At 70.2% G+C, this 26,941-nt stretch overlaps 2 protein-coding genes across 2 annotated transcripts in view; both read right to left on the reverse strand.

The window, feature by feature from the left end:
- SNED1 (sushi, nidogen and EGF like domains 1) overlaps positions 1–14,805 on the reverse strand; it is a 51,822-nt gene extending 37,017 nt beyond the window's left edge. The window contains exons 1-6 of the mRNA XM_054570408.1: positions 14,593–14,805; positions 4,822–5,109; positions 4,150–4,290; positions 3,343–3,505; positions 897–1,022; positions 542–655 (exon numbers count right to left, since the gene is read on the reverse strand). Coding sequence (XP_054426383.1) covers positions 542–655; positions 897–1,022; positions 3,343–3,505; positions 4,150–4,290; positions 4,822–5,109; positions 14,593–14,805 — 1,045 coding nt within the window. The remainder of the gene's footprint in view (positions 1–541; positions 656–896; positions 1,023–3,342; positions 3,506–4,149; positions 4,291–4,821; positions 5,110–14,592) is intronic.
- A 6,250-nt stretch (positions 14,806–21,055) lies between these two features.
- Positions 21,056–26,941, reverse strand: part of CROCC2 (ciliary rootlet coiled-coil, rootletin family member 2) — a 45,958-nt gene continuing 40,072 nt past the window's right edge. The window contains 2 exon segments of the mRNA XM_054570426.1: positions 21,056–21,142; positions 24,910–25,059. Coding sequence (XP_054426401.1) covers positions 21,056–21,142; positions 24,910–25,059 — 237 coding nt within the window.

Here is a 26,941-nt window from a genome sequence, read left to right on the forward strand (position 1 = left end):
AAGTAAAAATAAAATCTTTAAAAAAAAAAAAAAAGAAGAAGAAGAAGAGGAAGAAGGACCCCAACCCATGCCTTGGTTGTGAGAGCCCCCAGCCTGGAGAGAAACAGCCCCCCTTCCTTCCAGAGCAGCCGATGTTCAGGGCTCCGGGGCACAGGCAGGTAGACAGCGGGGGCAGTTGGTGCTGCCCACCCCCAGCTGCCTGTCGCACCTTGGAAGCCCCCGTGCCCCCTCCAAGCTGGTCCTGGGGCGAGAGGGAGCGATGGCTCCTTCGGCACCCAGGCCCTGCGGCCTGCCTAGCGCTGACCTGGGCCCGGTCCGGGACCCGGCGCGGGCCTGTTCCCGGGCCTGCTCCCTGCTCTGAGTGCCAGGGCACTGAGGTCCGTTTCCTGCCGCAGCCCTCAGCTGCTCTGGGTGGCCCGCGTGCGGTGCCAAGCCCTCTGCGGCTTGCCGCCCCCACTCTGCCCACCGCCCTCTGGCCAGGCAGGACTACCTGGCGATCCTGCAGCCGGTAGCACTTGGGGCGCAGGAGGTTTCCTCTCACCTGTCTCACAGGTGGGTCCCCCGAAACCAGCCGGACACTGGCAGCTGAAGCTGTTAACGCCATGTGTGCAGGTGCCGCCATTCTGACACGGGTGGGAAGCACACTCGTTCACATCTGAAAAGTGGGCGCTGGGGCCTCAGCGGAGGAAGGAGGTCCGGAGGATCTGCCTGGTCCCCGGGGCAGTGGCTCAGGGGGCCGCTATAGCACCCACCCCACGAGCTCTCCCTCAGGAACCCTCCAGGTTTGGTGCCCCTGGCAGTCACTCCCCCCACCACAAAGGGACAGAGCCTTGACCCTGGGCTCTTGGGCCAATGGCCGCACTTCCAGGGCTGCCTCAGAGCCCAGGCCTCCTCACCCAGCTGGCACCTCCTCCCCGTGAAGCCTGCGAGGCAGGAGCAGGTGTAGGAGGGGTTGCCGGTGACGCAGTCGTCAATGCACTTGCCGCCGTTGAGGCACGGGCGCAGGGCCAGGCACACGGAGGCTGCGGACACAGGAGGAGCGGAGCTGTCACCTCCCCTGCCCGCCCTGACCCCAAAGTCCCATCTCAAGGAATGGTTGTGTCCCCCGGCGGCAGCCACGCGTCCCAGGACGGCGCAGGGGCGCTCGCTGGTAGCCGCCCCCACCCCCGCCTGTTTCCCACGGACGTGTGACTGTTCCGGAGCTGGGACCGCAGCTGCCCGTGGAAGGCAGCCTTCCCTAGGACCCCTTACACCGTGAAGCTTCTTATCCCGTTAACCTGTCAGCCTCTCAACACGTTGGAGGGGCTCCCAGCAACACGGGCAGACGTGAGTGCTCCTCGTGGACAAGGGGGTCCCTGTGTGGAACCCAGAGATGGTGGGGGGAGCCTGGAAGCCCTTTGGGGGCTGCAGCCCGGTCCCAGCATTGCCTCACAGTTACGGAAATCGGACAGCCCTGCGCTCTCCTTCCCTGTGTGTGAGACAAGGCCTGTGCTCGGAGCCGTGGAGGGTGGTGTGCTCCGGCCGGGGGTGGCCGGGAGCTCCCAGGGTCCCTCAGGGCCACCGGACCCCACTCCTGGCCCTCTAGGACATGCAGCCCGCAGAGCGCCCTGGAGAGCAAGGCTGCTGAAGTCTGCGGTGACAGCACGGAGGGGCAGGCTCTGGGCAGTGTCGCGGGTCAGTTCTGTGAGGCCCCAGGGAGCACTGGCGTGGCATTGAGGGGGGCACTCCAGGAAGGACCCTGGGGCCCAGAACGCCATCGAGGCTGTGGGACCGGACCTTTCTGTCACTGAGCCACGTTGCCTCTCAGCCCCCATGGTCTGGCTACACAGCAGTGGGCGGCGGCTGTCTCTGGACAGCTTTGCTCAGAGCGAGTTCCGGGTGCGGACGCCCTGCCTCTCAGGTGTGAAGGAGCGACCCTCCCTCCCCGCGATGGTGTAGCCCCAGGACGGCACCTCCCCGGCTCCATCTCCTGGGCTTGCAGTGGGGTGGGGGACGCAAGGAGGCCGCCTCCCCAAACACTGAGCTCCCGCGGCTTCTCTGCAGCTGGTTGGTGGGGCCCAGCCTGCCTGCTCCATCTGCTCCCCCCAGGGGCCTGGGAGAGTGGGGGAGGCACCTCCACATGGAAACGGGGTCCCCAAAGAACTGCGGCCCCTCTTCTGAGGACCCCACCCCTCAGGGTCGCAGCCTGCACCCCCTGCAGGTGAGCGTGGACCTGCCACACCTGCTCACCCACCTTTCCCGACCTGCACTGACACCCCTCGTACGGGCGCAGGGTCCCCACCTGCACCCATGCCTTACCCCTCAAGCCCCTGGCCACTGGCAGGGGACAAACAGCCAGAGCTCTCTGTGGTCCCCCCAAAGAAGCCCCCAACTGAACGGTATCCCACGCCCTGAACCACCGCTGCCCGGCGCCCTCGCCCCGCTAAGCTCAGACTCTGGACTGGGGTCTCCCAGGCGCCACAGTGAGCGGGCGGGCTCGGGATCCTAGGTCTCTCCCAGGGGGCGCCACCCCCGTCCTCTGTGAGCCCCCTGCCCCAAGTGTCGCGCGCGCCATGTCTGTCCCTCGAGCACGCACACCTTCCCTGGCCCTGACCCCGTGGGTCTCCCGAGCACTTCGCGTTTGGGGGCGCAACCCTTCCCCAAGGCCCGGGTCCCCACAGGGGTGGAGGGGGGTCCGTGGGGCCGATGCCGGCACCGGCCTCACCAGGCTTGGTGGGGCCTGTGAGCAGCCCCCTCACCCCCACCCCAGGCGGCGTGGCTGAGCCAACCGCTTGACCCCCCCTCCCTCTATTTGTAAGTAGTAAAGTCCCAGGAGAGTCATGACTCGCCCAGGGCCACACACCCTTCTGAGGCCAGTCGGACTGTCCCCACCTGTCATGCGCTTGCCCTGGGGTGGACCCTCCCCCCTCCGCTGTGTGTTCTGGGCCAGAAAGCCCCTGGGTGTCCGGGGCCCCTGGTGTCTCTCTCCTGTCGGGCAGATGGATGGCCGGGTTGTCAAACAAGCTGCACCTCCCAGCGGAAAAGGTGAAAAGGGGTGAACGGAACGCTTGCCTCCCCGGGTGTCCAGGGGACTCAGGAGACCCCGGGGGCGCCCGGCCGAGCCCCGGAGGGAGGCTGGGTTTCTTCCCCTCTGCATAGCAAACCGTGGGCTCCAGGGGGCCACCCCCCACCCAACCCGGCCCCGGAGGAGACTGAGGTTCAGGGGCCAGCGGGCGGGACTGCCATCGCGGGGGGCGGGGCCTGGGGCGGGGCCGGCGCCAGTCCCCTCCCCGCTCCCTCTCGCCCCACCCCCGCCCCGAGGCCACGCCCGCGGCGCCTGAGCCGCGCGCTCGGAGCTCTTACTTGCATGGGCGCAGCCCCCCACGCGCACCTGGGCATCATCGATTCTGAACGCCCAGCGCCCGGGCACGCCCACGTTGGTGCTGGTCTCCACCTCTGCCATGTCCGCCGTGCGCGAGCCGGGGATGCTGAAGTAGCGCCGCCCATCTCCCGCGTTGAAGCCGGCCTGGGGCGGGGAGAGAGGAGGGGGCAGGTGCGGGCGGGGTCCGCAGGTCCCCGGACGGTTCCTGACACCCACCTCCTCTGGGTGCGCAAGGTCCGAGAGCCCATGTGGCAGGCAACCTTGGAAGCCGGAGAGCTCTAAGGGTTAGGGGCGTCCTCCCCCACCCCCACAATGTCCCTGCAAGGCTCAGCAGCCCCCCAGCCAGGCCCTGACAACCGGCAGCTGCCGCAGTCAAGGGCACAGTTGGACCGCGCACCCCAAGCCTTGCTCACGGCCGGGGCTCTGGGCCTCCCCTCGGGCCAGGGGCAAGAGCAGCCTCAGGGGAAGTAGGTGAGGGCGCGTGGCCACACGGAGGACTGGCCCGCCCTGGGCCCTGACACTTGACCCTGCCACCCTCAGCCCCTGGGGGTTTCCTGCTGGCCCCACAGCCCCGTGGGACCCCGGGACAGTCAGCACACAGAGATCCCGAGACCCTCTGTCCCTGCGGCCGCTGGCCCTGCGGGGCCAGGCAGTGAGCTCAGGACGCAGGGGACTTCGGCCTGGGGAGGTGCTCGTGGTTCTGGGCTGTGCACAGAGTGGGCCGCGGGGCGGGGGGCTGCCTGTCTCATCGCTCGGGGCAGAGCTGGAGGCGGGAGCGGGGCCCCTACCTGGGCCGCGATGCCCCCCAGGCCAGCGGTGTCACCCCCGCTGCTCGCATGTGTGCCCGTGGTCCAGGTGATCGACTCATAGTTGAAGATGGTGAACGAGAACTTGCCGTCCGTGATGAGCACCGTCTGGAACGTGTTGACCTGCCAAGAAGGGGCCTGAACAGGGTCCTGCCCCCGGCCCCACTCCCAGGCCCTGCCCCACCCACTGTTCCTGCACACGCGGTCATCGTCCTCGCCGGGACGGCCGGTCAGCCGTAGGACAGAGCTGTGCTTGTTGGGGTCGCCCGCCCCGGGCACCCCACCGCGCCGCGGAAAGCGCTCGGGTACTCCTGAGCCGACGTTTTGTTCTGTTTGGCACAGTCAAGGACTGAAATGGAGGACGTGGTCCCTCCCTGCCTGATCCCTGAGGACTGGAGCGTGCCCAGCAGGCATCGGCCAACATGTCCCCTCTTCTCCCCGAGCGGCAGGGTTTTCCTGGGGCGCCGGGAGGGTGGGGGCCTTGTCCTTCCCCAGCGGGGCTCCAGGACCTTGATGAGGGACTCCAGTGCCTGAACCCCGCTTTTCCCCTTGGACGTGGGCCAGCAACCACGCCGCCCCCTTCAGCACGTCGGGGGTCCTGGAGGGAGACTGGGGCCCAGCGGCACCTCTTCCCTCCCCAGGACAGAAACTCACGGGGGAGGAAGAGCTGCCTCCAAAGAAGGTCACGCGGTACCAGGTGGCGATGAAAACCCAGGTGGCGGAGAAGTCTGGCAGCTCAGGGAAGTATCGTCTGACATCCTCCGTGGCTCTGCGCAGCATGGCCGGGTCGGTGGCTTCCCGGTAGTACACATCCCCTGCACGCCGGTTGTCCACGTCTGCCCAGAAGGCGGCCACCACGCAGCGGTCCTTGGCGATGGGGAAGGCCACCGGGGTGAACTGCGAGACCTCTTTCAGGAAGGAGATGACGCCGTTGTTGTTCACCTGCCGATGGGGAAAGCCGGAGAGGCAGCGATGGGCCGTGGGCAGGCAGGCGGCCGGCGCCCCTCCCCCACCCGGCACCTGCAGGTGCGCCGGCCTTGGCCAGGGCACCCCGGGATGGCCTGAGAGTTGGTCCAGGACACAGGACCCCTCAGCCTGCTCCGCCCCCTCCTAGACAGGCCGTGTCCCCGGCCCCGGATGCTGCTCTGAGGTCAGGGAGCCCCAGTGTGGGCCCTGGTCTTGAGCAGGTGAGGCGCTCAGGCCTGCTCAGCAGCCCCACTCCAGCCGGGGGCCTCAGCGGGGAAGGACGGGGTCCCGGCCTCGGGTCTGGAGGGTGGGGTGAGGGGGGAGCGCCCACGGAGCCGGGGCAGGGCTGCAGAGAGCCAGCCTCTCCCGGGGAGCCTGCAGGGGCCTCGAGGGCCAGCTGGGCGTTTGTCCTCAGCACGTGGGCAGTGGGAGCCCCAGAGGCTTCTGAGCGGAGGGGGAGGAGCAGCGGCTCCGCAGCTGGACACGGCGGGGTCCGCCCCAACCCCGCGCCCACCGGCTGTGCAGCCACGAGGGGCAGCCCGGCTCGCTGTGCTCCGGGTTTTCGCCTCTGAGACGGGCCAGCACGGGCGCCGGCCTCGCGGGTGCCGGGCAGGTGGACTGAGTCAGCGATCACAGAGCCGGCCCTAGGCCGACCGGAGTCTCTTTGGGGAGCTTGGGGTCAGAGCTGTGCTTGCGTAAGAGACCTTTAGGGCTTCGCCTCAGGCGAGGGTGGGCTGTCCCCCGGACCAGCAAACAAGGCCGATAAACACACCTCTCCTCTAAAGGTGCCAAAGAGCAGAGGAGCGAGGGCAGCGTCTCGGTCCATGCGGAGGACAGGGGACCGGAGGGGCCCTGGCCCTCAGAGCTCTTCCCCCAAGCGACTGCATCCCCAGACTTAGAAGCCACAGCTGCTGAGCAGACCTGCCACTTGAGCAGCCTCATGGCTGGAGAGAGACGAACGTCACGGCTCGGAGCTGGCTTGAGGTGGGGAGCCCAGGGCCCACACACAGCCAGGGCCCCCGGGGCTGCCCCACGCAGCTCCCTCGGACTCCCTCTCCGCAGGCCCAGGCCGCGGGCCAAGGCGGGTCCCGCCTGGCCGCCCCTCTCGGAGCCCAGCAGAGGCGGAGAGAGCGCACTCTAGAGGCAGATGGCGGCATCTCAGGCCGGGAGCTACTCCCGTGACCGAGGCTTTGAGTGCAAACCCCAGCACACGGCCAAAGGCGATTGGCATGCAGGGAGCAGGAAACCACCCACGGCGGCGAGCAGGCGTGAGAGAAACACCAGATGCTGGCGCTACCCGCAAAGCATGCGTTTACTGTGTCCACAGGAAGAACACGCGAGCTTTAAAACGCCTGAGAACAGCTGCAAGAGCCTTGAGAAAGAACCAAGTTGGGGCGCTCACACGCCCGATTTCAGAACTTAGCGGCAGGACCCCAACAGCGCGGCACCGCACAGCAGAGACTGCGGACGGGAGCAGAGATCTGGGAGCAACCCCCGCATGCGGGGGACACGGCCGCCAGCCGCGGGGCTGGGAAAACGGGGCTGCGTGCGCACAACAGTGAGCGGGCGCCCGCCCCTGACGCCACGTGCAGGGGGGACTCGGCCGGCCCAACAGCTCCGAGCCCGAGCTCGACATTGAAAACCCGCAGGGCAGCAGGGACAAACGCCTCGCAGCGCCGGCCTCGGCAGTGATCCCACGTGACAGCAGGGGCACAGGAACAGAAGAACACACCACTTTGCACTTCATCGACGACGCTAAAAGCGTTTTGTGCATCCAAAGAAATTGCAGCGAATCCCGGATGGGAGAAAACCCTTGCAAGTCGCACCTGATATGGGATTAACATCCAGGGCACACGGGACACTCCTGCAACACAACAGGGAAGCCCAAACAACCTGATTTAAAAACGGGCGAAGGACCTGGAACAGACATTTCACCGCAGACGACACCTGAGTGGCCAGTAAGCCCTGACTCCTGGGGAAACACACATCAAAGCCACCATGCGATGCCACCGCTCCGCCACGGGAGTGGCTGCATTCGAAGACACCGGCGTTGCCAAGTGTGAGGGGGCGCGCAGAAGCCGGGGTGCACGCCGTGCAGGTGGGGCCGGAGCAGAGCTCGGCGCCGCGCTGGGAAGCAGTCGGCGCTGCGGGTTCACAGGTGAGAGGGCGCCGCAGAGCCCCCGCCAGGCCCGGCCGCAGAAACGCCGCGGATTCCGGAGGGCGGGCGTGGCCCCAGCCGGAGCGGAGCCTGTCCGGGCCGCAGCCCGTTCTGCACTGGGTGCTGCTGGGACCTCTGACGAGGCCCCCAAAGTTGCGTGTGAGCCACGGGGGCTTGTGGCTCATGGCCCGAAGCCCCCATTTGGGGTGAGTCGACGTGAACCTGACCACCAACCAGGGAAGAGCCCTGTAGCATGGGAGGCCAGGGAGAGTGTTTCCTGTGGCAAGAGCCACCTTGGTGTCAGTGACACAGGGAGCCACCCCGGGGAGCTTCTTCTCCCAGCGCCGGGGGAGCCGCTGGGTTCGTGGGCCCTCAGGTCCTGAGGGTCCCCTGGGTGGTGGCAGCCACCCCGCTGTGGCCCCAGCTCGAGAAGCGTTCAGAGAGGCCTGTCGCGCTTTGGGCGGAAGTGGAAGCTGCGCCCGGCGGGGTCGGGGAGGGACGGCTCTCTGGGACCAGAGGCGGCAGGTCTTTGCAGACCGCAGGTTGTCGCGATTGGCCTAGTCCGGGCGGTAGGCTGAGGGCCAGACGGTGACACTTGGCCTGCGGGCCCCATGTGGTCTCTGCTGCACATTCCTCCCTGTTCTTTTTGTTTTCGTTTTTACAGCCCTTTAAAAATATAAACAGCATTCCGAATGCACGGCCGACTGTGGCCGACCGGGGCGGCCCCTGGGCCTGTGGATCCGGGCTGGCGGCACGGCCACGCCCACTCGCTCACACGCCGCCCGGGCGGCCCGGATGCCCGGCCGTCAGAGCTCTTAGGGCCACTCCTGGCCCGCCACAAAACAGCGGACCAGCCCCGTCCGCGGCCCCGGCTGCTGCAGGGTCTGCCGCTGGGACGGGCACAGCCGGGCCCACCAGGGACCCCCACTTTGGGGCGGCTGCTGTGGGGACAGACTGAGCCACCGATGAAACAGCCCAGCTCTCTCGTCGGCACTCCCTCTGACGGGACTGACTGGGGCGGGCCGCTGCCAGAGGGACCTCTGGGTCCCCCACCTCCGGGCCCCTCCTCAGACCACCCGTGGGCCCGGCGAGAGAAGGGCTCTGTGCTGCTGAGGGGAAGCCGCTGCCGCAGCGGCCTTGGCCCCGCTGAGGCTGGACTGGTTTCCTGGGGGAGGGCGGGGGTGGCCCTGGGACTGGGCTTCCGCTGCAGGCGCCGTGGGCCACCTGCTGGGGCGGGACCTACCAGCAGCCCCTCCTGCATCCACAGCCCCCTCCCCCACGGCTGCCCCCCCTGCCCCCCGCCCTCGTCCCCTGCTGTGGCTCCTGCAGACGGACCGGGTTTCCTTCCTGCCTTTGAAGTGCGAGTCCAACTCTCAGGTGTGTGTGGTGTGTGCAGCCTGCCCACCAGCACTTGGCCTCTCCCTCCCTCCTGCGTGCCTCCCCCCGGGGCTGTGGGCCCAGAGCCCGGGGGTCCAGGAAGGAGGCAGAACAAGCCGGCCCTGTTCCCCTGCCAGAGCAGGGCAGGGCCGGGCCAGGGCCACAGCAGAGGAGGCGGCGGGGCCGGGCGCTGGGCGAGCGGGCCGCTGGCAGGCGTCACCTGGGCAGGAGCTGCCTTGGACGCCCTCGAGCCGGCAGAGAGCTCCGCGTGCCCGGCGGGGGCGGGGAGCCGGCAGGGCCGACCGGAGGCCCGGGGCGGCAGAGCGGGGAAGCAGGCTGCACGGGCCCAGCAAGGGCCGCTTCCCTCCGAGTACCCGTTTCATCATCACGGTTTTCCTACTGAGGAAAGCACGCGACAGGCATGAAACAGGAGAAAGGGCGCCCTGGGCACAGGCCGGTGGCCCTGCTGCACCGCCGGGGCCGCCAGCACCCCCACGCCAGGGGCCGTGCGCGCCTGAGCCCAGCCCAGCCCCGCCCAGGGACGCCCGGCGGACGCGCACGGGGACACAGGGGGACCTGGGAGCGGGGGTGGGGTGGGGCGGGCAGTGCTGGCGCGCGAGGGCCTCTGCCCCTGCTTCCCAGGGGTCCCCAGCCCAGGCACCGCTGTGCCTCCAGCAGGGCCACCTCTCTGTGTCCAAGCACCTGCTGCAGAGAAAAGCAAGGTGCCACGGGGTGTCCCAGCCCCGGGTGGGACTGCACACCGGCCGCCTGCGGTGGACGGAGCTGCGTGCGGGGTGGGTGGGGGAAGGTGCGCCTTCCTCGCCCAGGCCTGGGAGGGGGTCCCATTGCCTCTGAGCAGGAAGAGAACCTGGGGAGGGGAGCGGCTGGTCAGCTGGGAGAGGCCCTGCCATGACCCCGTGAACTGCAGGTGGCCCCGGGGCGTGAGGGAGGCCCATCCTTGAGCTGGGCTGTGTGGCCCGGAGGGGGCCGGCGGGGGGGCCCCGGCCTGCCCCGCAGGCAGCGTGGGGGAAGGCGCAGCGGCTGCACTGGGGGCAGTTCCGACTTGGGGAAGAGCGGGAAAGAGCGGCAGTGTCCCGAGAGTCTCTTGGAGGTGACCTCCAGCCCAAGCGCGGGCTCGTGACTGGCTGCTCCCAAGTGACAGAGCTCCAGGGCGCAGCCTATTGGTGCCACCACCCTGGGCGAAGGGGCCGTGCCGAGCGGGCGGCCTGGAGGGGAGCCAGGGACCCCGTGTGTGCGGCCACGGCACCCCAGCTCTGCAAACATCGGAGCCGAGAAAGGGCGGGCCTTGGTTCCTGCTTTGACTTCTCTGCCAAAAACACAACAATCAAGCCCCTGAGGCCTTTTATAAGCTTGTTTTGAGAAATGTAGGCACGTCTTTTATTTCCTGGCAGCTCTCTGGGTAATCAAGGCCCCTCCCACAAGCACAGCCGGGGCTGGAGCCCTGCTCACAGGGCAGCGAGTGGGCAGGGCCCCCGGGGCCCCCAGGCAGGGCCGGTCCGAGGCCCGAGCCCGCGCACACCCAGCCCGGGGCGGGGAGGCTGCCTTGGCTGGGCACCATCCAGGGGTCCTCGGGGAACCGTGCTCAGGGCCACAGGAGGGTTGGGAGGCCAGGGCCAGCTTCCTGGGGGAGGGGCCTCTGAGAGGGGCCGGCGCCCGGTGGGTGCGCGGGTGGGGGTGAAGGAGGAATTCCGGGGCTGGGGGAGACAGAGAAGCTGGTGTTGGGCAAACAGCCCTCCCTTCCCTCCCGGTTCGAGCCCTGCTGGGCTGTGGGGCCTGGGCTGCGCTTCCGCTCTCTGCGCGCCGGCCCCCCCCCCCCCCCGTGGCCACTGCGCCCCACCCCTGCCCCGCCCCACCAGTGCCTCTGAGCTCCTCCAACCGGGGCTGCCTTTCGGGGCGTCCAAGCACCTGTCCCTCCCAGGTCCGGTCCCCCCCTCCGCGGGCCCATCCCCTGCCTTGTGTAGACGCTGCTCCTGCCTCCCCCGCCCCGGCAAAGCCAGCTCTTTGCCTCACCTCTGGGACCCCTCGGCAGGTGCCCCTCTAGGGCCAGAGCCCGGCTCCACAGAGGCCCTGGCCATGTCCGCCGGGGGCAGCAGCCCCGTGCCCCCCCCCCCCAGCAGCAGAGCCCAGCACACACTCCCACTGGGGACCCGATGCGCCCCACGCCCCGCCCACGCCCGGGCCAGCCCACCGCTCCCACAGCCCCCACTCCTGGGGCCGGCCCCTCCCAGGCCCGCCCCCCGCAAGCCCCCACGGTGGCCTGCGCCCGACGCCCCGGGACCCGAGCAGGCGGCAGAAGGTTCAAGGACCCGGGGCTGTGCCAGGCGCCTGGCACTGGGCAAGCACCTGGCCCAGCCGGGAGGACATAGGGGCCCTGGCTGCCTGCTGCATGAGGGGCGTGGGGTCCCCGCAGGGTTAACGGGCGGCTGCCCCGCCTGGCGAAGAGCCGGGAGGTGGAGGCTGAGGTACTGAGGCCGGGCCACACGGAGGGGGCGGGGGCTGAGACCGCCGGGGGCCCACCCAGCCGCCTGCGCACAGACCCACGGCAGGGGAGTCCCCGGGCCCAGGCTCGGCAGCTGCCTCTGTCCTGGGTCCACTGTCCCCGCCCTGGTCATCAGTCTGACCACAAGGATGCCCAGGGCAGCCGGGGGCACAGGAGCACCCATGGCCAGGCCCTTGGGGGCGACTTGCCCTGGCCGGTCCTGCAGGGTCAGGCGTGTCGAGGGCCACCAGGCCGGCGGGCGCCTCGGGAGGAGCAGCAGCGCCGCCTCTGGGCTGGGGCCCTGGACAGGCACCGGCCCGTCCAGGTGAAAGGCTGGCCCTGGGCCCGCACACGCGGGGGCACTTCTGTCACGCACCAGGCGGCCCCGCAGGGCCCCCACGCCAGGGCCTGCTCCGGCCGCGAGCGCCGATCTGGGCCACGCCGCAGCGGGGTGGGGGGGCCACTTCCAGCCCGACCTGGGCCTGGCGAGGTGGTGCCTTCGCCCGGGAGAGAGGGGTGCCGACGGGGACGGCCGCCGGGGGACGGGACAGCAGGGCGACGCCGTGAGACGCGCAGTCCCTCTGACCCAGGCCGCGTCCTCGGAGGAACTTACAGCCACGGAAGGAAAGCGTGGCTGCCGGCAGGTCCCTGTGGCTCGGGGTGGGTTTACCCGAGGTTGGACGTGTGTCCCGGGCATGCTCAGATGGAGGCACTCTGCCGCACAGAGGGGAAACTGAGGCTTGCGGAGGAGATGACCAGCCACGGCTGCGCTGATCTGGGGGAGGCGGGGTGGGGACCGTGCGCTCGGCGGGAGCGGGCAGGCGCCCCCCCCTCATCAAAGCCACCGTCGACGCTTCCCTCTGGCCCCACAGGCGCATGGCCCACCCGGCTCCCATTCACAGCCCTGCGTCCTGGGCCTGGCCCCACGTCTTCCAAGAGACAAGGAGGGTCAGGGGGTCAGAGCCGCGCAGGTGAGGGGCCAGCAGGGGCAGGAGGAGGCCTGGGGCGGCGGGGGAGGGGACCCCGAGGCGCACGATGTCCACCCCACAACAGCTCAGGCTTGGCGGCATGACCAGCAGACCCTGCACCCCCCGCGCAGCGCGGGGGCCCCTCAGAGGGTGCACGGCACCTTCCCGATGTCACCCGCCTGGCATCCCCTTCCCCAATGAAGGGACAGAGGCCGAGGGGTGGTGTGCTGCCCAGCGTGGTGACAAACATAGACCAGGGTCTTCCCTCGCACCTCCACGACCCCACCCTGGGCAGGGGCCGCACCCGAGCCGCCTGCAGAATCGCTGCTCCTCGGAACCCTGCTGCCCTGCGTGGACGCTCCACCTCAGTCGGCCCCGGCGGCCAGGGCTCGGCCGCCACCTGGGCCCCCGAGCTGTGTCAGCACCTGCAGGGAAACCTCACGGTGGTGGCAGGGTGGCCGCAGCGGCGGCCCCCTCTGCGCCTCCCCCACCCCCGCCCCGGACAGCAGGGGCCTGGCTGGCGCGGGGCCTGAGCAGCAGACCGGCGCTCGCTCCGCAGGTTTCAGAGCCTCGCAGCTGCTGTGAGTGGGAAGAGGCGCGGTGCTGGAGCCTCCTGGAACGGGGCCCCACACGCCAGAGCACCGGCCCTCGCTGGGGCTGTGACCGGCGTGCTGTTTCGACACAGACTCAGAAGGCACTGTCTCCAAGCGGAGCCCCTCCTCACTCAGGCTGTGTGACAAGTGGGCCCCGTCAGATGGCGGGGCACCCACCCGCCCACCAAGCCTGCTCTTTGCCAAGCCCTGGGCTGGGGACGGAGGGGACAGAGGCCAGTAGGGCAGGACTGACTCAGAGAGGGGTCCCGCTCGGCTGGACACAAGTGCCCGGGCTCAGGGCTGGCCACAGGGGACCTGCTGGGCAGGGGTCACAGTCAGGGGCACACGGGGGTGTCCCCTCGCCTGAGGGGGGTGGGGTCACCGGGCTGGACCCACTCTCTTCAGAATGAATGCCTTCCCTTCTCTCCTGCAGCTGTGGCTGCAAGGCCGCCCTCCCCACCTGCCTGCGCCGCCCAGCCCAGGGCCCAGGAGGCGCTCCAGGCCGGTGCCCCGCGAGCACGGCTCCCGCGACAGCTCCGCGGTGGTTCCCACTGCGCAGCAGGGAGGCGACAGGCCCCTGTGTCCACCGGGGCGAGAGTTTCCAAGCAGCAGCCCCGATCCAGGGAAAGGCCCTCTCGAGATCCGCGTTTTGTTTGCAGGCAGAATGTTCGTTTCCGACGGAACCGTTTGTTTTGCTAGCGGCTCTGCCTGCGTCGGTGCCCCGGCCCGGTGTTTAGGCAGCGGTCGGGGTTTTCAGGGAGGGCGTTAGGGGGTCGATGGCCTCATCGCATTTTCACCTGTGACTGGGAGCGGGAAAGCTGAGCCTGGCCCAGTCCCTAAGGGACGTTCCGATGCAGCGTCGTGTTACTGTGGTGGCGCACGAGCCTCCCCGCTTCAGAGACGCGTGGGCCTCCCGGCCCGGCCCGGCAGACCCCAGCACAGCTCTGCCCCTCCCCCCACCGTCCGAGGTCAGCCCCGCCCTGCTGGCCGGGCCCTGGCCCCGAGGGCCTTTGGCGGTGGCATCTACAGAGGGAACGGCTGCCCCTCCCACCACCGTCCACCAGCAAAGGCGCCGCCCAGTGAGGAGGCCTCTCCGCACAGGCGCGGGGAGGGCAGCTCCCGCGGGGGCGGCCACGCGGCGGGGGAGCCAAAGACGCCGCGGACCTGGGTGGCGAGGGGCGGGCAGAGGCCCCATGAGCAGTGGCGGGGAAAGGTGACAGCAGTGCCCAAGACGGGGACGGTGGCGCGGGTGGGGAAGTCGGAGCAGGTGACAGCGCTGGCGGTGGGGGGACGAAGGCGGGCGCTGGTGGTGGGGGGAGTGGCCGGCTGTGTTCAGGGCCCCGGTGATGGAGGTGCCAGGACTCTGGCTGCCAGCCCCTCTCCAGCCTGGAGTCAGGGTGTCCCCGGACGGCGGGGTGCCGAGCGCGAGGCCACCCACAGTGAGTGCCCGTGGCCCAGCGGCCGCCCCGCGCGCGGGGCAGGCAGAACTGGCCCCTGCCCGCTGCCTGCGAAAGAGCCAGGACGGGCCCGGACTCCCCGCCGCGCTGGGGACCAGGCACCGCACAACCGCTTCGTGCGCGCTGCCCAGGCTCCGGGCCGGTCGCGCCGGGGCCGGGGCCGGGACAGGGCGCGCCGCGCTGCCGTCGCCAAGGTGGCGGGGCAGCCGCTCGCACCCCCGCCCGGCGCGCCTCTCCCGCGGCCGCTGTCCGGCCTTGGCCGCCGAGGGAGGAAGCGCTGTCCTCATTCCACCCCTGGCCGCCGTGGTGCCAAGTTGCTGGCGGCGGCGGCGGGAGTCCGGGCGGCGGGCGCGGGCAGCGGCGGGGCGCGGCGCCCTCCCTGGCGCCCGCGGGCTCGGGTACTCACATAAAGGCCGGAGTGCTCGGCGCCGAAGAACGGGAAGGGCACGGAGAGCGGCCGCAGCCCCGACCCGCCGTCGTCCTGCTTGGGGGTGACAGCGTCGCCGTGCTCCGCTCCGAACGGGTAGAAGTCGGTCAGCGCCACCGCGCCGCGCACTCCGCGCGCTCCGAGCCCCAGGGCCGCCGCCAAGAGCAGCGCCCAGGCGGCACCGCGCGGCATCGCCAGGGGTCGGCGGCGGGGACCGAGCGCGACAGAGGGGAACACAGCGGGGACGCAGCGAGGACAGGACCGGGACAGAGCGGGACAGAGAGGGGCCTCGAGGTCCCCGCGGGCTGGGGGGAGGCCGCGGTTGGCAGGGCCGAGCGGGCTGCAGGCAGCGCGGCCGCGCCGTCGGTAGCCCCGCGCCCTGCGTCCGCAAGCTCAGCCCGGCCGCGCTCCGGGGGTCGCTCCGCGGAGGAAGGCGCCGGGCGGGACCGCGTTCGGAGCCGGCCCCGCCCCGGGGCCGCGATTTAAATATCCAGCGGGGTGGCCACCGGCCCGGGGCGGGGCCATGCAAATAGGAGGCTCTTAAAGCGCCAGGCCCGCGGGGGCGCGGGGGCGCGCGCAGCCTGACCAGGCGCTCGCGGCGCTCCCAGGGCCGGGACGCTGGCGACGTGAGGGCTTCGGGGGCGCACGCCCCGGACAGGGGTCATCCTTCTCCTCCGTGAGCCCGCAGGCCTGCTCACTGAGCAGTTTGGGGACAGAAAAGCCAGCCTGAGATGCTGGGCCTGGCGGGCAGGCTTCCCCAGGTGCCCTCTTAGGCTGCTGCCCAGCCAGGGGGCCTGGTCACCCCGCTGCAGAGTGTCATCAGTGGGTGCCACCCCGGCTAAGCCTGGAAGCGGCCTGAAGCCAGCTGCATGCTGCCTCCACCCCCAGCCCGGGGCCTGGGGACCCTGGGGACCCTGGACTCCTGTGCAGGGACGAGGCTTCCATCTGGCTGAATGTGGGAAGGACCCCTGGCCTGGGGCCCTCAGGGCATTAAACGGAGTGTTCCAGCCCTAGGGGCCTCCTGGGGGGTTGTGGGCCTAGGGGAGCCTCCCAGCAGAGGCATCTTGACAGGCTCCGCTGTAAAGCGTCTGCCCATTCGCCCGTCGCTGGAGCCAGGCTGGTTGGTCGGGGTCTGGGGCACAGGGCCTGAAGCCGTTGGGCCCCAGGGTGGGAGCAGGACCTCGAGAGCCCACAGTTCGGATTCCCGCCCGCGGCCTGTGGCCATCCCAGCCCTTCTCCTGCACCTGGGACCGCCGGCCTCGGACGCCTTGGAACGTCTGTCCCTCCTCGGACGCACCGCAGGACCCGACGCCGGTGGCCTCAGTCCCTCCGGCCCGCTCTGTTCCCAGAACCCTGGGGACTGCAAGCCCAGCCCCCGGCCCCTGAAGGCCGGTGCACGCCCCCCCCCCCCCCCCCCCCCCAGATGAGCAGGAGGAGCAGCGCAGGCCCAGCAGCCCCGGGGCTGGGCTCACGTCTGTCCTCATGTTTTTCCGTATTTTCCAAAACGTCTTCCACGGGCCCGACTTGGTTTACAGCCAGAGCTAGGAGCACCGCCGTGACTCTGCCGAACGGGCTGCTGCCGGGGCTGGGCGGGAACCTCCGGAGGCCGGCACCGCACGGGCTGCTCCCGGAGAGCAAGGTGCCCGTAGGCGCAGCCCTGGCCCCATGCAGCGCGACGGCGGGCGGCCCAACACCCAGGACCACAGGGCAGTGCGGCCACAGGAAAGGAAGGGCGAGAGCAGTGAAGGCCCCCATCGGCAGAGGGCAAAGGTCAGAGGTGGCAGCTGACCTCAGGGCTCTGCAGGGACAGTACTCGAGTCCACGCGGCTCCCAGGGCGACTGGGAAGGGAAGGCCCATCCCCACTCGCCACACCCTCTCACACCCATGCCCACTTCACACGTGCACCTCGCATGCAGACACACTATGCTCTGTTACACATGTGTATTGCCACGCACGTCCTCACACCAGGAGACCGCACACGCACACACATTCTCTCACAGGCTCACAACTCTCCGGCACATGCACCACACACACAGAGCACCAAGCAGGGCAGGGGCATCAGGGCCTGACCTCCGACCCCTGCTAGACCTGCCCACCTCCTGCCCAGCCCCGCTCCCCATCCTCCTGGGCGTTGCTGACCGTCTGCTGAGCACACGCTTCAGGGGACCCTGGGAAAGGCCCGCCCCTGGGTCCCCACAGGGGACGCTGCTGCCCTGGAGCCCAGATCGGAGCCCGGCCCGGCCATGAGGCCTCCCACCCTGGGTGCTGCATTTCAGAAAAAACCACACACACACACACACACAACGCCACAGGCCAAAAAAAAAAAAGAGAGAAAAAAACTTTTTTTTTCAGGTGCTAAAAATATTATCAGGAAATAGTTTTCAGCGATGTGCCGGTTTAGGTTCTGCTCTGCACTCAAGGGCGCCTTTGTCTCTGCTGTAGAAAGTCCACGTTTATCAAAACCAAGCTGGTCTATCAAGCAGGCTCGCGCTCTGCGGCAGGAAACCCGAGCCTCCCCCAGGCCTGTGACATTTTAATTTAGCGCCTGAGTGTGTGTGCCGCTTAGGTGGGGAGCCCGCGGCCGACCTCCGGACGCCCCGGGACTCAGGGCTCCACGCGGGGGAAGGCGTGAGCGTCCTCACCTGGCCCGCAGGCTGCGCCCCGCAAGGCTGGGCGGGGGGTTCTGAGTGGTGCTGCTAGTGGCAGGCCTCGCTGCCTGGCTGCACCCCCTCCCCCCAACTTTCTCTCCTTCCCTCCAATGGCCGCTGAGGGACATGGCTCTTCCCAGAGTGGCTGGTCCTTCCACGTAGGAGAAACCAGAGCCTCTGCTCCAGGTTCCCCCCACCTGCTCTGGGAATGAGGCTGGGAGGTGCCAGGGCCCAGAGGGGCAGGTGGGTCTGCCCTGCCCCTACACGGAGGCTGGGCGGTGCCGCTGGGGCACCAGGCAGCGGCGGCGGGGCCCGGCGCGTGCCCAGCACCCCGCGCAGCCGGTGTGCGGGGCCCTCCGACCGGCTCGCTCGCTGGGCTCCTCCCTGTGTTCGGGGAGCAACAGGGTCTCCGTGGAGTCCTCCCCCCCGCCCCCCACCCCGCACTCCCGCATACACCTGGACACCCTTGCAGGGGCTTCTGCTCATGATCTCAGGGAAACGATCCAAATGTCGGTCCGTGTTCGCTGCTGGGATGTTCACTGCTGCTTCAGCTCAAGAAAACAGCGCGGACTGCGCACGCGCACGCGTTGAGCTGGAGGTTCTGCAGGGAGGGGCCGCGGGGGGTTCCAGTCGAGCGCGGGTAGGGCCCCCCGCCCCGCCTTCCGCAGGCAGCGTCGCCCTTCTCCCCGGGGTTCCAGGGCAGAGACGCCCGCTTCCGGGTGTCGCGGGACCCGGGCAGGCGGGAGACCCAGGGCCCGTCCTGGCTTGGCCGCCAACGAAATCGTGCTCTGGGGCCGTTCTGGTGATGCCGGAAGACTCGAATGGTATAACGTCAAGTACAATTTTGTAATAGAAGATTTTATTTACTTGTTTTTAGAGAGAGGGGAAGGGAGAAAGAGGGAGAGAAACATCCCTGTGCCGTTGCCGCTCGCACGCCCCCTACTGGGGGCCTGGCCTGCAACCTGGGCGTGTGCCCTGGGTGGGGATTGAACTGGAGACCCGCTGGTTCGCAGGCCGGCGCTCCGTCCTCTGAGCCACACCAGCCGGGGCTCAAGCACAACTTTTTAAGAGGAGCATTTAAAGCAGCAGAGGCAGTGTAAGCCCGCAGCCTCCGAGCCCGCGGGGCGGGGCGGGGCGGGGAGGACTCCGGCTGCACCGCAGCGTCTGCAGGTGAGGCTGTTGGCGTGGAAAGGCCCTGGCGCCAGCCCTGCCCCCGCCCGGCCGGCTGGCCTCCAGGGGCCTGTGGCTCGCTGTCCCCCTCCTGCGACCAAGCCGGGGCTTTCGAGGCTGGGCCGGCCCCTCCGAGCTCGGTCGCCCTCCCCAGTCGGCTGCAGTGTCAGTGCCTTCCGCCCGCTGTGCGCTCCGGGCGGGCCTTTCGCCCACGGCCTCCCGCTCTCTCCAGCCATGAGCCTCCGCCCGCTGTGGGCTGCGGGCCTGTCCTGTGACCCCTGGGAAGCTTGGTGCCCCACACCCGACTGTCCCCGCGCCACAGCGGCCACGGGGCAGTGGCGCACCAGGCATCCATCTGGTCGGTGCCTTGGTCAGGACTCACTGTGACCCCTGGGGCGGTGTTGCCCACATTATGGAGGAGAAAGCAGAGGCCCAGGGAGCCTGCCTGGGGTCGGGCAGCTGGAGAGGCACCCGCTGGGCCTCCGCGGGGTGGCGGGGGCTGTCCTGAGGGAGGCCCTGGCCCGAGCTCCCGGGAGCAGCCCCAGGCAGGGGGCAGGCCACCTTCCGCCGGTCCCCTCGGGCCACGGGAGGGCAGCAGGTCCGCCCTGACCCCACCCACCAGCATGGGCCCCTGCCTCCCCCTCCCTGCGCCTCCCACACAGGATGGTGCACGTGAGGACAGGTGCACGCCCACCACAGGGCGCCCGACAGAGCGCCGGCTCTGCCCACCCGTCAGCAGGACGCTGCGCCCGAAGCCCCCGGGCAGAGCAGGGTGGGTGAGGCCAGCGCAGCCCCCAGCCCGCCTCCTCGCCTGCAAACTGGGCCCCAACAGGCTGTGGTGGGGGCCCCGAGGGACCGTAGCGTCCGACACAGAGGCCCACACGCTCACTGCGGGCATCACATACGGAAACACCCATTTATTCCTCTTAGAAAACCCCTCCTTCTCCCTAGTGTGCCACTTCGTCTCGAATAAGCAAAAGCAGGTTCTCCGACATGGGCAGAAACACCTGCCGAAAGGTAAAAGTCTTAGCGGCCCCGCGGGTGCTTGGGTGCGGCCGTGACAGGCAAGGACGATCTGAAGTCGCAGGAGCCGGGGGGCGGGGGGGCGGGGTACGGCGGTCAGAGGGTGGGGGCTCTCACGCCAGCCTCGGGAGGTCGCCCGGCCCCTTGCAGGCCTGACGCAGCCCCTCTCGCTCCTGCGCGGTTGCGAAGCGCCTCCCCTGTGCCTGGAGCCCCGGTCCCACACGTGGGACACGGGGCCGCCGAGGGCGGGGCGCTGACCCGACCCCAGTCCCCGGCTCCCAGGCCCTCCCTCCCGCCCCCTCCCTCTGGGCCTTCTGCTGGGGCCACGGGCAGGGCACCCTGGTTGTGGACGGATGGCGGGGACACGCCGCCGAACGCCAGGCCCTGGGTCTCTCTCAAGGGCCTGGCCGTGCCCGTGTGGGGAAAGGCCCCCCAGCAGCGGGGTCGCCCACCTCCGGGGTTGCTATTGGCCCCAACGGCTGCTGCAGGTGGGTGGATATCAGGGGGCACGCACCCCCCCGCCCCCACGGATGCCTCTGTTGCCCCGAGCAGCCATTGCTCTGTCCCCCTGAGCCCGAGCTGAGCTTCAGGATCCTCCTCGACACGACCGCCAACAGCCGGGCAGAGGGACACCCTTCTGCCCCGCTCGCAACATACGGCAACTCCGTCTAAGTTCAACCAGAAAACGAGCCTGGATCCATCTTGAAGGAGACAGGTGGCCATCATGCGTTTGGGCCACGCGTGCCGTGGCCACGGTGGGGTGGGCTTCGTGGGCTTTTGACCCCACCCCCAGTCCTTGAGGGTACGACGGGGGTTCCCGGGAGGGGCTGGGCCCGCAGGGACCGCGGGCACCGGGCGAATCCGGGACCGGCTGGGGCCGCCGACACCACAGCGGAGGCCGCCTGCCGAGGAAAACGGACGCCTCCGAGCAGCGCTGCGGGGAGACGGGCCGTGAACGCCGCCCCATCTCCGAGGCCCACGCCAGGGACGGGCCCGGGGCCGCAGGTGTGAGCGTGGGAGGCTGTGCAAGGCTGACTTCTGCACCCCGTTCCTCCCCGGCCAGTGAGTCACGGGGAAGACTGAGTCATTTCCAGCCACCTGCCACCGTGACAGACCTGCAGTTCCTGGATCCGGAAGGTTCTGCAGCTCCGGGCGTGGGAGGTGAGGCTGGGCCTCGCAGGACATTCTGTTTTTGGCTCCAGCCAGTGGAAGGGTTTTCCACGTGTTTCCCGGTGTTTACAGAGCCCAGGGCATGGAACGCAGCCTGTGGTCGAGGAAGCGGCCTGGCGGCCCGGCCGCCGGGGTCTGTTCCGATCTGCTCGTCCAGGTGGGGACCTAGTGCCAGGCGCTGTGGCTCGGGGAGGCTGCGTGCGGCTGGGAGGGCCTGCTGGGCAGGGGTGTCCCTGAGCACGGACGGTCCAGCGGCAGCCCAGGCCCGCGTCCCAGAGCCGGGGAGCTCAGTGGGCCGGGGACCAGAGGGTGCTGGGGGTGAGCCCCGACCAGCGTGGACCCTGAGCCGCGTGAGTGCCGGCCTCCTCGGTCGTGGCTGGTCCGGGTGCTTGGCCCAGCGGTCAGCCCTCCCGGGGGCTGCCAGCTGGGCTCACTGCTTCGTCGCGGAGGCCGGGCTGAGGCGGGCCTGGCGCGGCTGCTGCGCTTCCTGGTCCGGCGGCTCCTTCGGGCGGGCCACCTGGGGATGGGGAAGAGCTCCAGCGGGCCGGTCCGGGGCCGGCGCGCCCAGCGCTCTGGACCTGGCTCCCGCGGGGGCCGACGTGCACGGGACCGAAACGTCAGCAGATGCACAGGGACAGGCAGACCCTTCTCTCATCAGGGACGCTCATCCGGGGGCCGAGGGGCCCCTGTGGACCGACCCCCTTCCGCTCAGGTCATGAACGCACTAAGAGTGACGAGGAAAGAAGTGGCTTGGAGGGTCAGGGACGCTAGCTTGGGGGTGACACCGGGCAGCGGTGTCGCCTCTGGGCCTCAGTTTCCTTATCGGTAGCATGAGGCCTCTGGCAGCGCGGAGCCCGGGGGCCAGCGTGTCGGCGTGTGCGCACACGTGTGCGGGCACCGCAGCTACATGCTCAAGGCTCCGTCACACTTTGTCACCACCTGTCCCCACATGCTGCTCTCTCCCTCCTGACTCTGAAGGACAGGTGCCAGGGCCACGTCTGCCAGTCACCACCCGGACATACCCCAGGCAGCGACCTCTGATCGGGGAACTGTCCTTACCACCCCTCCTGCGGGTGGGGGACGGCAGAGGGTGGGGCCTCCCTGCCTCCTGGTGATGGAGGCTCCGGGGTGGGGACCGCGGTGCCAGAGCCCTGCTGGTGGACCCCCCTCCCCGCCCTCTGTCCTGGCCCAGCCCCCCTACCCCTCCAGCACCTTCACCCACCCCTGGTGGGGCCGCTCCAGGCTCGGCCTCCACCGCCAGGTCTGGCTGGTGCTGGTCAGCCAGCTCCCGGGGCCACTGCAGCTCCGCTGTCGGGACCTGGGTGAGAACTTGGGCACCTCGCTGCTCCCCTGGGGCCGCCGCCCCTTCTTCCTGCCCTCACTGGCCCAGGGCCAGCTTGCGGGCTGGGGCCTCCTCCGCGTGAGAGTCCCACCCCAGAGGCCTACAGGGCAGACCTCGCATCCACTTTAACGGCACCCTGGTTTCCACTTGGCCCACTGCGCGTCCCGCGGCACCGCAGGCCGGATCTCGCTGCCTCCCACCCGCTCGCAAGTTCTTTGTCCGGGAGTGGGGGTGTCTGTCCAGCAGTGAAGGGGAGATCCCCCCACGGGGGCAGCCCCGGCCCTGCCCGTGGCCCGCCCAGCCCTGCTCCCCACACTTCTCCCGCTCCGGCCCCTGCGCCGGCTCACACGTCTCCCTGACCGTCCACCCCTCCCAGGGGCGACCGGGAGGACACCACCGTCTCCGGGGCCGCGTCCCTGCGTCCGCTCCTGCGCACGCGCGCGGGCGTGCCCAAGGCAGAGGCCGGCGCAGCGGCCGCTCGGCCCCCACCACACCCCCTCCCCTCCCCGGGGCGAACTGCGCCCACAGCACAGGACGCGTCTGCTGGGCGATGGCGGTCAGACGGCTTCCCCGTGGGGAGGGTGTGGGCGCCTCGGGGCCGCCCCGATCCCCGAGCACAGGCTGGCGGGGACAGGGCGCTGCCCTGGGCCACGCCCCCCAGTCACACCGGGGCGTCCACGTCTGAGCCAGGGTGGGAGCTGCGGGAGCACCCAGCCAGGTCCCTGTCTGCGCGCAGCTGTGCCCTCAGTGGGGACGTGCGCAGCGTCCAGAGCCTCCCGGCCTAGGAGCGACCCTCCTTGCCTCGGGGCACCCGGCACCTGGCGCCCACCCTGAGCCAGCTCGCGGGGCCTGCTGAGCACAGGCTCGGCCGCTCCCTGACCTGCCCCCAACAAGCCTGTCGCGTCCCTGTCCCCACCCTCGGCCCTCCCTGGAGCTGCACGTGGCCTGAGTGCAGCCTCCTTCTTCGACCCCCTGTCCCCGCTCCCACCTGCCGGGCACAGGGCAGGGGGAGTGAGCGGGGCTTCAACGCCCAGTGCCAGGGGGCAACGCTCTGGCTGGGGCTGTGTCTGCCCCGGGATTAGCCCTTGGGAGGAAGGAACTGACCCCCGGACATGCCTTGCGGGCGCTGCCGCGGACGGCCTGCCTTCCGGGCACCGGCCTGCCAGCGGCCGGGTGGCGTCGGAGCCAGGCCCTCGGTCCCAGCCAGGCCTGCCCCTGCCCGGCTGTGCCCAGCCCCCCGTGCCTGCCCGCAGGGCCACATCGGGGCCACGTGGGGGCCAGGCTCCCGGCGCCCTGACCCAGGGAGGGGCAGCCTGGGGGGAGCCGCGGGGCCAGCGGTCGGAGCGTCAGAAACCCAGGGTTCCTTTCTTCTTCAGGACTGAGAGAAACAGGGCCCCCTCCGCTGAGAAAGGAAGTCCTGTTCCTTTAAAACCTCACGGACGGTCCTGGCAGTGCATGTGAAACAGAGAAAAGTGAGGTCCAAAACAAACACACGGCCGCGGCCGGGCTTCCCCTCCTGAGACACCAATAAAGGGTTTATGGGTTTGCGGCCCCTCACAGCTGACCTCCTGGAACTCATTAGCTGCGCCGCCCCTCCCCCGCCGGGCAGCGCCTACGTCAGCCCCGGCAGGAGCCCCGGGTCCCCCAGCTCAGCGCGGCCCCCCCCATTCAGGAGCAGTGACAGGGTCCTGGTGGCCGTACCCTGCTGGCCACCCTCCCTCCTGGAAGGGCAGGTGGCCCGGTGTGGACAAGCTGTCCAGGGGCTGCCCGTGACTGTCCTGACCTGCTGGACTCCGTGCCCCCATCCAGACCCCAATGCTGTCCCCAGGGTCCCTGCCCACCACCGCCCCTGACCTGGCCACTCCCCTCTGGAAGGCCCTCCTGTCCCTGAGTCCACCGCAGGGGGACAGCGTGAGCCTGGTGGCCAGGGCCCGCCTGGGGCGCGGGACAGACCCCCCCGGAGGCTCCAGGCCCCGCAGGCCTGTCACTGGGGGCCTCCCTGCTCCTCGGGGGGCACGTGGCCAGCGCACACGCAGCCATCGCCACCCCACCCCCGTGGGCTCCCCGGCTGCTGCTGGTTCTGCCCCTGCTCCCGACACCACCGAACGCCCTGCCTCGTGCCCGGCGGCGGCCGCCTCTCCCCCGGCCCTGACCGCCCCGCCTCTCCCCCCGGCGCCCGCAGGCCCGCTGGCACACGTCTGCCTCAGCGCCCTGGTTCCACCGGCTGACCGCCCAGCGCCTGGGACACGCGGCCCAGGCCAGACACGCCCCCCCGCCGGGCAGCCAGGCCTTGCGGGTCTTGGCGAACAGGTGTGCAGGGACAAGCCCAGGGACCTCGGGGCCTGAGGTGGCCCCTGCAATGTCTCCGGGTGACACTTAACATCGCCCCCCACCCCCCCAGCAGCCCGGGCTGGACACTGCTGCCTGGAACAGCCACGTGTGACAGGCGCTGGGCCCCTCTGCACAGGTGAGCCGGGGCGGGGGTGGGGGGGCGGCCCCTCCCAGAGCCCTGCCCAGGGCCCGTGCCGCCGTGGGAGCCATGGCAGCTGTGGGGACATCTGTGCTCGTCCCCGAGCCCCACCCCCGTCTGGGCCCCACACTGCCCCAGGTCCCTGCCCAGGGGACAGGCCGCAGTGCTCTGGCCAGAGGTGCTCGGGCTCGCACTCAGAGGCCGCCCCTCTCCGGGACCACCAATCAGAGCCCGCGTCTGCGCCCACGGCGCCCGGGCGCCTGAGCCCCCGCCCCCTGCAGACGGCCCCCGGGTGCCGCCTCGGGGCGCCTGGCGGGAGCGGCCGCGCGGGCTGAGAATCCTGCCCAGGGCGCCGGCCTGTCGGCCGGGCACTGGGTGGCACGTGAGCACCGGGACTTCCCTCCGTTCCGCCCGGGGCCCTGCCGCCAGGGCCTCACCGGCCGCCAGGGCCTCACCTGCCGCAGGGCCTCACCTGCCGCAGGGCCCCCAGTGCGCTCTCCGCCTCCTGGCACCTGCGCTCCAGGCCGGCGACCTGGTCCTGCAGCCGCCGACCCCTCTGGGCCAGGCCCTGGCCGTGCCTCCTGCTCGCGTCCAGGGCCTGGTGCAGCGCGTCCAGCTGCTCCTGCGGGGGTGACACGGGTGTCCGTGGGGGCCTGCCGCTGGCCGCTGGGGAACTGGGGGGCGACGCACGCACAGCCGGCCAGTCTGGGGCGTGGCCTCGGGGCTCCGGGTCCTGTGCTGTGGCCAGAGTGGCCTCAAAGACACGCCTGCTGTCCCTCTGCTGCTTCCAGCCTCGGGGTGAAGGCCAGAGACCGCCTGCCCCCGGAGCCCCTCCAGCCCAGGCACTGCGCAGCAACCCCCCGCCCCTGCAGCTGCGCTGCCTCGGGGCTGAGCCGGACACCCGCCCCAAGCCCTGCTCAGCCCGGCCGCCCCGCGGGCCGCCCCTCTGCTCAGAGCATTCCTGTCCCCTGGGCCCCCAGCCAGCCCACGGGGAGCCCTGGGGATCTCTGGTGAGCTCTGCGCAGGCTCTGCCATCGTGGGAAACTCGGGGTTGGCTTGTGACCCAGCCCGGCTTGGAGAGGTCGGCAAGTCTCCAGCTGTTGGAGCTTCCACGTGCTCCGTCGGGGGGCGGCCAGGGCCTCCGGCCCGTGGGCTCTGATGGCCGACGGGAGGGGGCTGGGACCCCGGGGGAGGGGAGGGACACCATGTGGGGCCGCAAGCGGTGGGGACGCCCAGGCACGAGCTGCCAGCCGGTCCCAGACCCACCCACCCTGTGGGAAGGCAGGCAGGGAGCCCACTGGGGTGACGGTTCAGAGTTCAGTGTGGAGGGGGGCCCAGGAGTCACTAGATGTGGGGACAGTTTTGCAGAACCAGGTGGCTCTAGAGGCCAGAGGAGGGGAGGGCAAGGGCCCTGGCCGCGTGGGCGTCGGGGCAGAGAGAAGAGGTGGCTGTGCAGGGAGGGCCAGCGCGCGGGCGGACACCGGGGCGCAGGGCCCGTCCCCTTGCGGGGTGCTCCACGGGGTCAGGGAGACACAGGCCCAAGACGGACCCGCTGGATGGGACCCAACACTGCTGGGGCCCTTTGTGAGTGTGGTGGGGGGGGCGCTGAGCGTGGGGAGCGGAGCAGGCTGGGGGGGCGGGAGGGCAGGGACAGCTGGGGGGGCGGAGAGCGGCTGGGCACAGAGCCAGGGAGGGGCCTGAGGCCGCAGGGTCCCGATGACCGCGCAGGCTCCCGCCCTCCGGCGACGGGCTCTCGCGCTCAGCAAGCCCGTGTCCCCCCCGCGGCCACCAGAGCCACGTCCCCCGCGGGGGCTGTGTCTGCGGGGGCCCCTTGTGCAGCCTCCCGTTTCATTGTCCCCGGAGGCTGGAGCAGACGCTGGCTGCCTGGGGGGCGGCGAGGGGCCGGCGACGGCGCGGTGGCCCCGGACACACTTTTCCTGGAGGACACTTCAGTCCTTTGCAAACAGGGCCACACCTGTCCCTCGAATGGTGACGTTTCACCCTCCCTTGCACATTTGAGAATTACAGTTTTCTGTTTGTAGACCTTTTCCAGGAGAAAAGCAGAGGTTTCTTTCAAATACGGCTGAAACATTCCCCGGTATTTCTAAAAGCCCCAGATGGTTCACGGGGAGCGTCAGACGCCCCCGTGAGGACTCAGTTTCTGTGGAATCCGGAGCCACCGTCCCGCTGAGCGGGGCGCGTTGGCGACGCCACATCTCCTGTGCTGGGCTGGTTCTAAGTCCTGGTCTGGCGTGAGGCTCGCAGCCGGGCTCGCTGTGAGGGTCCCCGCAGCCGCCGGGAAGCATGACGCCGCCCCGGGGGCCTGGGCAGGGAGGGGCCCCGTGAGTGCCCTTGGGCCGGGCCCTCAGCCTCCGTTTCCCCACCCGTGGCACAGGGCGATGCAATCTCGCAGGCTCTTGTCAGAGGACAGGAGGGGCCACGGCAAAGACAGGGCGTTGCAGAAGGAGGCGTGGAAAGCGGCTGGCGCCCCAGCAGCAGGCGGG

Source organism: Pteronotus mesoamericanus, unplaced genomic scaffold (genome assembly GCF_021234165.1).
Source record: "Pteronotus mesoamericanus isolate MK-2021 breed Mesoamerican mustached bat unplaced genomic scaffold, CSHL_Meso_final contig_203, whole genome shotgun sequence".
Classification (NCBI taxonomy): domain Eukaryota; kingdom Metazoa; phylum Chordata; class Mammalia; order Chiroptera; family Mormoopidae; genus Pteronotus; species Pteronotus mesoamericanus.